This window comes from Zonotrichia albicollis, chromosome 15, assembly GCF_047830755.1.
Source record: "Zonotrichia albicollis isolate bZonAlb1 chromosome 15, bZonAlb1.hap1, whole genome shotgun sequence".
Taxonomy (NCBI): Eukaryota; Metazoa; Chordata; class Aves; order Passeriformes; family Passerellidae; genus Zonotrichia; species Zonotrichia albicollis.
The window spans coordinates 1,489,411-1,502,857 of NC_133833.1; the positions used below are offsets into that span (position 1 = coordinate 1,489,411).

At 60.3% G+C, this 13,447-nt stretch overlaps 1 protein-coding gene across 1 annotated transcript in view; it reads right to left on the minus strand.

Moving 5' to 3' along the window:
* The window catches only part of PPARGC1B (PPARG coactivator 1 beta), a 44,285-nt gene that overhangs the window by 9,587 nt on the left and 21,251 nt on the right, over nucleotides 1-13,447 (minus strand). Inside the window, exons 2-3 of the mRNA XM_074552387.1 lie at nucleotides 4,482-4,655; nucleotides 1,695-1,904 (exon numbers count right to left, since the gene is read on the minus strand). Coding sequence (XP_074408488.1) covers nucleotides 1,695-1,904; nucleotides 4,482-4,655 — 384 coding nt within the window. The remainder of the gene's footprint in view (nucleotides 1-1,694; nucleotides 1,905-4,481; nucleotides 4,656-13,447) is intronic.

A 13,447-nucleotide genomic window follows, 5' to 3' on the forward strand; every position in this document is an offset into this window, starting at 1 on the left:
CGGCATCGCAGCGAGGGCAGGAGAAAACACCCCTTGGCTCATGTGTGAGCACACCCATCCCCGAGCATCCCACCCGAAAATGGGGCAAAAAAACATCAGGCAGGGAGGGTTAGGGTTAGCAGCTCCCACCCCACGCGGCCGTGGGGCAGGTGCCTGGCTGTGTCAGGGTGTCCCCACAGCATTCGGCCCACGGATCCCAGGCAGGCTGGGGCAGTGTGCAGGAGGGAATTTAGTTCCCAGAGACAGCCCCACTCGGGTCAGACACACAGGAGCTGCCGCGGCATCCCAACTTCTCACTCCATCAGCTCTGCCCTGAGGTGACAGAGGCTTTACACTGGTGTGAGTGATGGGTTTGGACAGCTCGCCGAGTCCCCGTGTGAGGCTCATTTAGCCAAAACATCCAGACAGGGCCTCGACTCATTAACGAGCTCTCAAGGCTCTTTGGAGATGCGAATCCCTGTGGGATCTGTCAGGATCTCCCCCAGCACCGTGTCACACCCATGGGCGCTGCAGCGGGGCTTTCCCCAGCTCACCCATCCCTTCTGATGGCAGGGCCAGCACGTTACCCTTCTACTGAACCCCAGTTTTGGTCAGGGGGAGGGAAAAAAACCCCAGACCCCACACCCAGCAACAACAACTGAGATTGTGCCCGTGTGGCGCTATAACCGGAGGCGACAACAGCTCAACAGCAAGACGACTGCGTAGGCACCGGGGGCTGCAGGAGAGACAGGTCTGGGGCTTGGGGCTGATAGAAAAGGGATGCCCGGGTCAGGGTCGGCCAGGAAATGCCAGCCGGGGCACCCGAGGCTTTAGGAGAGAGGCTCCTGCGGGTGGAAGCGCCCAGCTCCCGTTCCCCCCCGCCCCTGCAACGTATACATCCTATATATACACATACAGCTCATGTGTGATATATACCCCTGCGGGGCGGGCGCGGTGGAGATGCACGCTGTCACCACTGGATGTCACTGCTCCCCTTGGCTGGGACGTGGGGACAGCCCGGGAGCGGGCTGGGGGCTCGGGGGGCGCCGTGAGCGGCAGGCTGGGTGTCCTGTGCCAGGGAACCCCCGGGCACGGCAGGAAACGCTCGGGGCGCAGGGAGGGGAGCGGGGCTGGAGCCCCAGTATTGCAGGGAACCAAGGGGGATGCTCCAGCCACCAAATCTGGGGGGACTGGAGGCCACGCAGCCCCTGAGGGGCTCCGGTGGAAGGCACAGGGAGGGTCAAACCCTCCCACTGACAGCCGAGGGCAGGGGCTGACACTCAGACAAGCCCCTCTTGTGACAGCAGGGAGCTCAGCCCAGGGCAGAGCCGGGGGAAAAGCCACCACTGCCCACGGGCACGGGGCTGGGACGAGCCAGGGAGAGCCCCGGGCAGCCCCACACCTGCAGGGGGGTTAAAAGCAGGTGTGGGTGTGCCAAAGCAGCCCCCAGCCCTCTGGCACCCGCCCCCACCCCGCCCAGAGATAGGTTTGTATACACACAGCTGGTTCCCGTGAGGATGGTGATGGAGGTGACAGCAATGATGCAGAACATGTATACGTATACAATACAAGTATATGCTTTGGTATTGACGGTTAAAGAGAGTTTTAAGCCTAGAATGAAAAAATTCAGACCTTGGCTTCCTATCATACCCATGCAGCCGGCTTATCTGGGGCTCATCCAAATCCACCTTAAACAGTAGGAAGTGGGTTCTTACTAGAGACAGCTCATCACCCTCGGGGGCCGGGGGGCCCCCCGTGACCGGGGCGGTGGGTTTGGGGGAGGGGGCAGGTGAGGTGGTGGCAGGGCTGAGCGTGTCCCCCTCTTCCATAGTTCTGAAGGCAGCCAGGCCCATGTCATCTCCCTGAATATCATCCAGAGTCTCGGTCAGGGCTGCCAGCAGCGCTTCGTTCTCGCTGTCTATTATCTGAAAGGAGCAGCAGAGAAGAAAAGCAGGGGTTAGGCTGGGCACAGGGTTCCCACAGGATGCTGGACGGGGGACAGGGACCAGCAGAGCCACACCAGCTCCCACACTGCCCAGTGACCCCACTGTGAGACCTGGAATAGCAGTGTCAGTCTGTCCACCTGCAGCCCAGCAGGAAAAGAACGAACCAGAGCATCTTCTCTGCCCACAGCCCCTCCACCCCACCATGAGGCAAACAGCAGCAGATGAAGGATCTGTCAGGAAAAGGCTCCTGGCCCAAATCCTCCTGACTCTGCAAGTGCAGGAGCTGTGAGCTCAGCCAGCGCTGCCCAGTGGACAAGAGGGCACAGCCTCCCAGGAGGGCACAGGGGAAGCTGCACCACTGGCCTGGTGCCACAGCTTGTGACAAGAACCATGCTGAGCTTTGGGCTCACTGAGAGCCCCCAAACACAGGCACCTCCAGCTGCTCAGGGGCTCTCAGCCCTCCCACACCGCTGCACCCAGTGCTCTGGCAGAGATCTATCCAGAGCACAGCCCCAGTCACTCCCCAGTCTCCCATCAGCACCCCCAGATCATGCTGCTCACCCAAAACTGCGTCAGGGGAGCTGTAGTGCAAGGCCCATCTCATTCCTGGACAGGAGCTGCTCCGCCTCCCCCTTGCCCACTGCTCCAGCCTGGCTTGGGTCCCTCCTTTCACTGTGCTTTGGCTTTGCTGATGCACCTCCAGCCTTCCCAGGGCCCTCCCAGTCCCACCCAGCCCCACGAGCTCCCTTCCAGTCTGGCAATACAGTGCTGAAGCCCAGGAGAGGATGCAAAGCTGAGGAATGGCTGGAGTGAGCCAGCAGTTCCTTCGTTTTGGTCCTCCTCCATCACAATCTGAATGTAAACCATGTCCAGGGAGAGGCAGGCTACCATCAGGGATAAAATTAGCACGGGGGTAAAGTGAGGCTCACAGCCTCCTGTGCTTCTCTCCTCTTGTTTGAAAATTAAACATCTTTTGTTCCATGCCCTAACCTTGCTCGCAGTTACTAGAGCAGGCTCCAGGGAAAGGCAGCAGGATGCTCCATTTCTGGCTCAGTTTCTTTTCCTCCTGTTATTGGCACGAGATTGCTGTGCACACAAGTTCAGTGGGATACATTTCATCATACTCCACTGCTCCTCATCGGCCTGGCTTTTGCATTTCTTTTCTGTTTATCTTTTCCCCAGGAAGTTCACGGAAAATATGCATCTCGTGATGAAGGTCCCTCAGCTGGACTGGACCATTTTCAAGCACAGCATCAGCCCAGCACAAAAGCCAGAGGGTTGTTATTTCATGGGCAGGTTAGAAAATATTGAGGCTTTTTTTTCATCTCCTTGTTTAAATAGAAATCTTCCTCCTCCCAAAATGTGACCCAGGGTTGGTGATTAGCTGGTACCAGGGGGACACAACCTCCTTGTGCAAGGGGGTAAAGGTCAGGAGGGCACAGAGACCCCAGCCCCGAGGACAGGCACATGCAGGGCATGGCATGAGCTTGGGCAGGGTGAGGGGCTGCCCGGCCTGCTCTGTGCCCAGTCCCCTCTGCATCTCCCTGCTTCCAACCTGGCTGTGCTGTCAGACAGCCCTGCCCTGTCCTCACAGCTCCAGGAGATGGGACAGGAGCAGAGGGACATGGAGCAGTCCTGCCTGCCCCAGGAGCATCCCTGCCCCAGGGACATCCCTGCCCCAAGAGCATCCTCTGTGCCAGGAGCATCCCTGCCCCAGGAGCATCCCTGCCCCAAGAGCATCCTCTGTGCCCAGGAACATCCCTGCCCCAGGAACATCCCTGCCCCAGGAACATTCCCTGCCCCAGCTCTGCACTGTGCTGACACAGCCACAGATCCATCCCAGCCCAGGGCTGAGGAGAGGAACACTGGGACCCCAGAGACAGAGGGGCTGCCAGAGCTGGGAGAACAGAGCAAGGGGCTGGTTCCTGTGAGGGAACAGGGTGAAGGGGCTGGATCCTAAAGGAACAGGGTGAAGGGGCTGATTCCTAAAGGGACAGGGTGAAGGGGCTGGATCCTAAAGGAACAGGGTGGAGGGGCTGGATCCTAAAGGAACAGGGTGAAGGGGCTGGATCCTAAAGGGACAGGGTGATGGGGCTGGTTCCTGTGAGGGAACAGGGTGGAGGGGCTGGATCCTAAAGGAACAGGGTGAAGGGGCTGGATCCTAAAGGAACAGGGTGAAGGGGCTGCTTCCAGCTCCTGGGAAGGAACTTTCCAGTGCTGAGACCCCCGCACTGCCGCCCTGGCATTCCAGGAATGGAACAGGACACGCTGCACCCCGGCTGCGATTCCAGTGAATAATCCAGCACAGGAGGGCTGCCTCAGCAGCCTCCTCCTCCTCCTCCTCATTAGCCTTACTCTGCTTGCCCCATTTAGAGCTGGTGCACAAATTAATGGAGCAGTAATCAGCTGGGGAGGAGATATTAATAGTCCTGTGTGTTCCCTCTTCCCAGTCTCCCTTTCCCTGTGCCTCCATCCTGGGGTACTGGAGAGCTCTGTGCTCCCTGCTCCCAGCCTCTCTGTCCCCCTGCCTGCACCCAGGGGGGATGGATGGGGTACCTGGAAGAGCTCGGAGTCGTCGGTGCTGTACTGGCTGGAGTCGGTCTCCGAGTGCTCCCTGTCCCAGTGCAGCTCGCTGAAGCAGCCAGCAGAGTCCAGGTCGCTGGCGTCCAGCTGGGACAGATCGATCTCGGGGAAGTCAGAGTAGAGGTGCTCCTCTCCAGACACCTCATACTGCACACAGGAGAGCAGAGAAACAACTGAGACCAGGGGAGCAGGCACTGAGGACAGCAGCATCCCCCCTGTGTCACCCAGTGATCCACCCCAATGCTCCCAGCCCCTCTTCCCACAGAGCTCCAGGCACTGGCAGGGTGTGCTGGGCACCTTTTCACCCACTCAGCCTGGCACTGGTCACTGGAGCAGCCCCACAGCCCCACCACACCCCTGCTGGTGTCCCAGCTGTGGCACAGCTGGAGCTGCTTGGGAAGAGCCTCATCCCTTCCCAGTGAGCAGATGCTCAGGGCACAGCACAGCCACTGCACAGCCACGGCTGGGGCAATTCCTGCCCTTGGTGCCCTAAAAGTGACATCCAGTGGTGGCCTGGGGATCAGCACAGGACACCTGGGACAGCAGCACACAGGGCCAGCCTCACAGCTGCTGCTCACCCTGTCCCCCCAAGGGCCCTGGAGCCCTCAGGATCCCAAAGCACCACCCAGGCCACCAGAGCTGCTCCCTGCTCCCTGCAGGGTGAGGACAGCCTGGAAATGAATGGATGTCTGAGAACACTTGGGGTGATGTGAGCTAAAAATCTCCACTTAACCACAGAAAGGAGCTGGCACCTGCCCCACTTGGGTTCCAGCCACGAAACCCCAGAGGGGGCTGGGGCTGGCACCAGCACCCAGTGCCTGCCCTGGCACCTGCACCGTGCCTGCTTCAGCCTCGGTGCCAGGGTAAAACACAGGGAAAGGTCTGGAGAGGCTCCTCCCAGCACTGCCTGCCCAAGGGGAGGCTTCTGGCACTGAGGGAAGCAAGTTTATTTACAGAGCAAACGGATTTTGGAGCAGGCAAACATCTGAGCATGTGAGAGAGGCTGCGGGGGAGCGTGGGGGCCCCTCCTCCTGGAGCACCCTGCAAGGGTCTGCTCCATCACTCAGTGGGAAGGAAAGGGGATTTCAAACCCAGCTGCAGGAAGGGAAAAGACAGCTTTTCTCTCTTCTCGTTTTTTTGTTTTTCAAATTGGGATAATCTGGGATTACTGGCTGTGTTCCCCCAGGCTGAGGAGCCTGTCTGCCACGCTCCCCACCACATCCAGGACACTCCAAAGGACACTCCCCTGCACACACTCCCTCCCTTCCTGCATTTCCCACCTGCTTCCCAGCCTGCCCCATCCCAGGGGAGGTGGAAAACAGGGAGAGCACCTCGGAGGGCACAGCAAGGGCAGGAGAGTGGTTTTATGGCCTGAAGGTGAGCAGTGCCAGGCCCCATGCCCCAGCCATGCCCAGGGGCTGCAGTGGATGCAGGGAGCAGCTGGGGCTGCCCCACACAAAGCTCTGGGGGATGCTCTCCCAGCGCTCTCCCTTCACCTCTTTCGGATGGGTACCAGGTAGATAGCACAAGTGTGGTGCCACAAAGAGTATCGGGCACCCCTGAGGGCTCTGGGAGCACAAACTCCTCACTGGGCCCCCAGGGATGGGGATTTTCTCACCTGCCCTGCAAAACCCTCAGTTCCCAGGTGTCAGAGCACGTGCAGCAGGTCAGGAGTCCCCACTGCCAGCTCTGGGGGACACAGATGCTGCCTCCCCCCTTGTGCTGTCCCTCTGCTCTGGGATCAGGTGTCCTTTGGCCTTTCAGATGTGTCCCTTACCTGCTGTGCCTCGTCCCTGCCTTCCTGTCCCTGCCCTGGTGCCTGCTCCAGAAAAAGTCTTGTGACAACTTTGTCTCCCCCTTCTCCCCAAAGCTTCCCATGGGAACACAGGCACAGGTTTTTATTTTTAGCCAAGCCATACATCCACAGCTATACGTGTGTCTGTGTGTGCGTGTGTGCGTGCAATTAAAAATAGCAGAGCAGCCAAATTCTCCTGCTCCTTTTGATATGCCACAAGGGAAAAGATCCTGGCGCTGAGATCACAAGGAGCAGCTGACACCAGCGCTCGGGATGTCTTTTGATCAACTCCACAGATGTGACATGTCCCCATTGGCAACAGGGCTGCGTAAAAATAAACCCCTGCAATGCCAGGCTGCTGAGCTGCCCTCTCTGGGCACTGGGGGCAGGACTGCCCTGCCCTGACACTGCCCTGCCACTGTCACTGCCACTGCCACTGCCACTGCCACTGTCACTGCCACTGTCACTGTGTCACTGCCACTGTCACTGCCACTGTCACTGCCACTGTCACTGTCACTGCCACTGCCCTGCCACTGTCACTGCCACTGTCACTGCCCTGCCACTGCCCTGCCACTGCCACTGTCACTGCCCTGCCACTGCCAATGCCACTGTCACTACCCTGTCACTGTCACTGTCACTGTCACTGCCACTGTCACTGTCCTGCCACTGCCCTGCCACTGCCACTGCCGCTGTCACTGCCACTGCCACGCTGGGGATGCTCCAATCCTCCTGCCTCCCACGGGTCAGGAATGCCCAAACTCAGCTCAGTGTGTGTGGAGCCTCCTCCTCTCCTCCTTGGCAAACATGGGGACAGCCTTTGCTTGGTGGGGTCACCTGGATGGGCACCCCAGCCCCCAGCCAGTCCCCTCTGCTGGGCAGTGTCCCTGACCCAGCCCAGGCACCAAGGACCGGCTCCAGAGGGAGCCCAGCACTCCCAGCCCATGGCTGAGCCCCGCTGGGGAAGGGGCAGCCCCTGCCCAGCTCAGGGGTGGCAGCAGCGATGGGGACACTGCCTGTGGGCACGGGACCTCATCTGCTCTCACTGTCCCTGTTCCCACCCTCTGCACTTCCTGCTGCCTTGGGAGAGGAGTGAACTTTTGTTCTAATTTTACTCGGGACTTTGTAGGAAGATCAGCCATGGGTTCTTGGTGTGCAGCCAGCAAACACCCATGGAGACATGCTCAGAGCCTGGGAGGCATCCTCCAGCCCAGACACCTGGCTGTGAGCAGCAAGGCTGCCACCAGAGAGCTGTGCCATGCCTGAGCAGCCACCAGAGAGCTGTGCCATCCCTGAGCAGCCCCTGCTCCAGGGGGGAGAGCTCCTCTGGCTCCTGGGTCAGCATCCCCCTGGCTCCTGGCTGCTCTGGGGCTGCAATGTGCTCCCACTGCTGTCCCTCTGCCATGTCCCCACTCTGTCCTTGCCAGGGCAGTGGCAGCATGAGGAGCTGGCACAGGGTTAGATCCATCTCCCTGCCTCCCCTCAATGCAGGCCACTGTCTCTGGTGGCCCCAGAAGCTCTGGGGACATGTCCTGGGCTGGAGCCACGTCCCAGGATGTCCCAGCTCAGTGCTGGCTCTGCCACCCTGGGGACAGCAGGTGGGACATGTCCCTTTCAGTCCTGTTTTGAGCAGTGTGAACTCTGGCACGTGAGGTTTTATCTCTGAGGAAACACCAGGCTCCTCCCTGAGCCCAGCTCTAATTCAAACACTGGATTAAGGAGACAGGAAATGTTTTCCTCTTTTTCAGTGTCAACCTGGGCTCCTCAAACAGAACCCTGCAGTCAGCAGGACTGGAGAGGCTGCCTGGGGTCAGCTGCATCCACGAGCCCAGGAGAGCAGGAGCAGCCAGGGAACAGCAACTGAGCAGGGCGGGCAAGGGCTGAGCTCATTGTGTGCTCTGTGAGCTGCTCAGGAGCTGGGACAGCGCAGTGACCGTGACACGCAGACCTGCAGGTGCTCTCCTGTCTCACTGCAGCCCTGCCAGAAATCGCCCTTATCTGCACAAGCCCTGGGTCCAAGCCCTTGAAGTCATGGCCAAGAACTGTGGCGTGGCTGCGGGCACAGGGGATGGCACACGGGGCTGGTGCTCACTCAGCCTGCTCAGGGACAGCCTCTGAAGAGCTGCTGAGCACGAGCAGCACCTTCCAGCAGCCTCATCCTGCCCGGGGTGCCCTGCGGTGCCCTGGGGTGCCCTGTCACCCACGTGCCATGGGAAAAGGGCAGGAAAGGGGCAGCGCCCTGGAGGGGCCGAGGGAAGCAGCAGGGACAGCAGAGCCCCCTCCTCACTGGGAGCAAACAGTGACTCAGCTCCTCCCTGCAGAGCCAGGAGCTGCCCAGGGCATTAAGGGATAAATCTCCATCCCCTCGTGCTGCAGGCACTGCCCCAGAGCAGCCGAGTCAGGCTGGCACCCACAGCAGCAGCAGCAGGGAAACACCCCGTGCTGCTCCCACCAGCCCTGCCTCGGTCACAGGGCAGCTTCTCCCTCCTCAGCCTCTCAGCCTCACCAGGACTCGGAAAAGCAAAGAAAATCCTTGGGCAGGGGTTTTGCAGAGTTGTCTGGGCTTATCAGGGAAATCCGTAATCACAGACTGCTTCAAACGGGGATTACAGCCCTGCAGGGAGACAGCAGCGTGTCCCTGGGATGGGCTGGCACCAGGCGGGTGCCACTGGCTGCCTGCTGTGGCACTGGGCTGCTGTGGCACTGCCTGCTGTGGCACTGGGCTGGTGTGGCACTGCCTGCTGTGGCACTGGGCTGCTGTGGCACTGGGCTGGCTCCTGTAACACTGGCTGGCATGGCACTGGCTAGCGTGGCACTGGCTGGTGTGGCACTGGGCTGGCTGGTGTGGCACTGGGCTGGCTGGTGTGGCACTGGCTGGTGTGACATTGAGCTGACTGATGTGGCACCGGGCTGGTGTGGCACTGGCTGGCGTGGCACTGGGCTGGCTCCTGTGGCACTGGCTGGCGTGACACTGGCTGGTGTGGCACTGGGCTGCTGTGGCACTGGCTGGTGTGACATTGAGCTGACTGATGTGGCACTGGGCTGGCGTGGCACTGGCTGCTGTGGCACTGGCTGGTGTGTGACACTGGCTGGCGTGGCACTGGCTGGTGTGGCACTGGGCTGGTGTGGCACTGGCTGGTGTGACATTGAGCTGACTGATGTGGCATCGGGCTGGTATGGCACTGGCTGCTGTGGCACTGGGCTGCTGTGGCACTGGCTGGCGTGGCACTGGCTGGTGTGGCACTGGGCTGGCTCCTGTGGCACTGGGCTGGTGTGGCACTGGGCTGGTGTGGCACTGGGCTGGCTCCTGTGGCACTGGCTGGTGTGACATTGAGCTGACTGATGTGGCACCAGGCTGGTGTGGCACTGGCTGGTGTGGCACTCGGCTGGTGTGACATTGAGCTGGCTGGTGTGGCACTGGGCTGGCTCCTGTGGCACCGGGCTGCTGTGGCACTGGCTGGTGTGGCCAGCCCAGAGGGATGAGGGATGTGTGGGGACAGCCTGGCTCCAGCAGCAGGGAGGAGGGCAGAGGTGGGAACGGAGGAGACAGCTATAAATAAGTGTAAATACAGCAAGGAGGCACCTGGCCAGAGCTGTGAAGGTCACCAGAGTGTGTGCCAGCAGATAAGCAACCCCCCTGCCCAGTGGCATTTGACAAAATGTCACTGTGAATGAGGGAGAGGCGGTGTCGGGTTGTGCCTTGGCCCTGCCACCCCCTGCCACCCCCGTATTTATAGCCTGAGAGCCCCCAGGAAGGTCCCTGGAGGTGAGGGGACCCTGCCTGCACCCACAGGGAGCACAGGGCCCTCACCCCCTGCCCAGGCTTGGGGCAAGGCCCTCAGGAACCTCTCGGGCTGCACAGAGCAGGGACACCTCTCTGTCCTGCCAGCCACCCTGCCCTCTGCCCCCTGTTAATTTTTAATTACTTATTTTAACTTTCTGCTAATCCGTTTTAACGATTCAGCCCAGCCAAAGTGGCAAAACCTCATTTAAAAGCTGGGCAGAGCAAAGAGCAGCTCCTTCTTCCTCCTGAGGCACTCCAAACCAAGTTCTGCTGGTGCTCCTGTGGGTGCAGCACGTGGGAGCTGCCCACGCTGGGCACACTGTGCCAACACAGCCTGTACTCAGAGCCTCAACCCAAAGGTTGGACCTGACGGCCTCAGAAATCTTTTCCAACTGAAATAATTCTGTGATTCAGTGGCACACGTGGAGCAGCTGCCCTCCCAACGCAGCCTGAGATGTGTTGGGTGGAAAAAGGGGTGCTGAGTAGGAAAAAGGGGGTGCTGAGTGGGAAAAAGGGGTGCTGAGTGGGAAAAAGGGGTGCTGGGTGGGAAAAAGGGGGTGCTGAGTGGCAAAAAGGGGTGCTGGGTGGGAAATGGGGTGCCCAGTGCCAGGCTCTGAGCCCCAGGCTGTGCACAGTCTCACTCCTTGACTTTTGTCTTACATTAGGAGGTGTAATTAAGATCAACCAAGAGATGCCAGTAATGGGAAATATTAAACATTAACCACAAACAATAAACATGAACTTGCCAGGATAACTTTGATATGCAGGAAAGATGGAAGAAATTGCACTAAACTGTCCTTGAGTCACAGGACAGAAGAAAGGAGCCTGAGATACTGGTAATAATGCCCTGGATAAACAACATTCTGCTGGAATACTTCAAACAAAGGTGTGTCTGCTTTAGGAAGAAGGGCACAGTAAAGTGTACCACAGGTTATAGAGCTGCATGTTCACACACACTCAGCTCATTTCTTCAGGCTCCAGATTACAGAGTCCACTTTGGTTCTGCCTGAGCTCCAGCACCAGCCCAGGGCTGCAGAACCCACCAGGGAGTTCCTGCAGCCCCCACAGACCCCAAAGCAGCCCCACAGACCCCAAAGCAGCACCCACAGACCGCAATGCAGCCCCCACAGACCCCAAAGCAGCACCCACAGACCGCAATGCAGCCCCACAGACCCCAAAGCAGCCCCACAGACCGCAATGCAGCCCCACAGACCCCAAAGCAGCACCCACAGACCGCAATGCAGCCCCACAGACCCCAAAGCAGCCCCACAGACCCCAAAGCAGCACCACAGACCCCAAAGCAGCCCCACAGACCGCAATGCAGCCCCAGTGGTGCCAGGCACAAGGCAAGGGCAGGCGGTGCCCCGTGCAAGGAGCAGACAGAGCAGAACAGGCTGTTCCCAAGGAACAGCTCCTCTCTCAACACCACCTAATGGAAAGAGCCCTGTGTGTGTCCCTGTGGGCTGCCAGGGCTGCCCGGGCAGTGCCAGCACACCTGGGCACTCTCAGCGTGCTCAGAACTGGGACAGCTTCACCCTGCAGCCCTGGCTGCAGCACCCCAGCCTGGCAAACCGCATCCACACCAAACACACCTGTGCCAGTGGCTGCTGCCAGCCTGTCCCTGGCACCAGCTCCCTGCCACCCCTCGATGGCATGAGAGCTGAACACTGCTGGGGTTTTCTAGGAAATTCCTTTTTATCTCCCCAAAGCAAAGGCAGCAGCAACGGACAGCAGCTGGCACGGGCTGGGCACAGAGCACAGAGGGGACTGAAATGGGACACCAGCTGCCAGCCCTGCCAGGGGAGCCTTAATGCCATGGGACAGGCAGGGAAGGAGAAGGAGAAGGAGAAGGAGAAGGAGAAGGAGAAGGAGAAGGAGAAGGAGAAGGAGAAGGAGAAGGAGAAGGAGAAGGAGAAGGAGAAGGAGAAGGAGAAGGAGAAGGAGAAGGAGCAGGCAGGGCTCCCCCAGCACCCCTCTCCTCCTCCTGTCAGGTTCCCTCCAGCCTGTGTGGGACAAGGACAGGCCAGGAGGTGGCACAAGCCCCGCAGCCCTGAGGGGATCCCAGTGGCACTGGGAGCTGTGGGGGCCGTGGCTGAGGCCAGCAGAGCACTGAGACACTGAAATTCCTGGGATGGCTCCCACTCACAGCACTGAGGGGCAGGAGAGGCTGTGCAGCCCCCAGAGCCAGGCTGGCAGCACAGGGACCCGGCAGTGCCATGATGGGGACAGGCCTGACTCACTGAGGAGCTGACTGTTAGCCAGCTCTGCTGGTCACAAGAATTCCCCTCGATGGCAAGTCCCTCCCTTTGCAAGGAAAACATGAGGGGGTGATTATTTTCAGAGCTTCCTCTTCTGATGTCCCTGCAGCCTCGTGACTGATGTGGGCACAGGGACCCCAGCGAGGAGGGGCAGCCCTGCCCCTGCCCTGGGGAGGTTGGGTGCCCAGCCCAGAGGCTGACAGGGCTCCACCAGGCCCTTTGTGCCCAGGGGATACTGCAAACATCCATCCTGCCATGGCACGACCTGGCACACCTAACCCCAGCCCAGCTCCAGGGCACTGCTCACCCTGGCACCGGCAGCTCCAAGAGCAAATCCCAGGGGGAGGCACCAGCTGTCCCTCCACTGCCACACAGAGCTGTGGTGGCACCCAGGGGCAGGCAGAGCCCCTGCCCACGGGGACACCACTGCCTGGTGCCACCCAGGCCAGCCACAGCCCTGCTCCCCACCCACAGGCACAGCCTTGGCATCTCCCAGGCTGCCAGAGCTGCCCTTGGCATTCCAGGAGCCACAGCCTGGGAATCCCTGCAGTGCCTCAGCCTCCCTGCCCAGCTGGGCAAGGGCTGGCATTGCCAGCACATCCTGGTGTCACCTCGTGTGACAGAGCTGAGGTCACACCGTGTCACACCGGGCCCAGTCCTGCCTCTTTCACACCTGACAAGGAGCTGCAGAGAACCTGTCACCCCCTGCCCGCTGTCACCCCCTGCCTGCTGTCACCCCCTGCCCGCTGTCACCCCCTGCCCGCTGTCACCCCTGCCAGCTGTCACCCGCTGCCCGCTGTCACCCCCTGCCCGCTCTGTCCCCGTCACCTGCAGCACACCCTTCACCTCCCCAGGGCACAGCAGCCCTTTCACAGCTGGCTGATGCTCTGCTGAGCAGCAGGGACTGCCTGCACAAGGTGTCCCCTGCTGGCAGGGCAAGCCCAGCTCCTGCTGCTCCTGAGGGGGCTCGGGTGCCCCTGCCATGGAAGGCACCGTGGGCTGGCACTGCTGGTGCCACCAGCAGCCTCTTAGTGCTAATCAGGCCGAGGCAGGAGACGGGGAGGGTTCAAGCTGGGGTTAAGAAGGCACAAGGAGGATCTTCCTG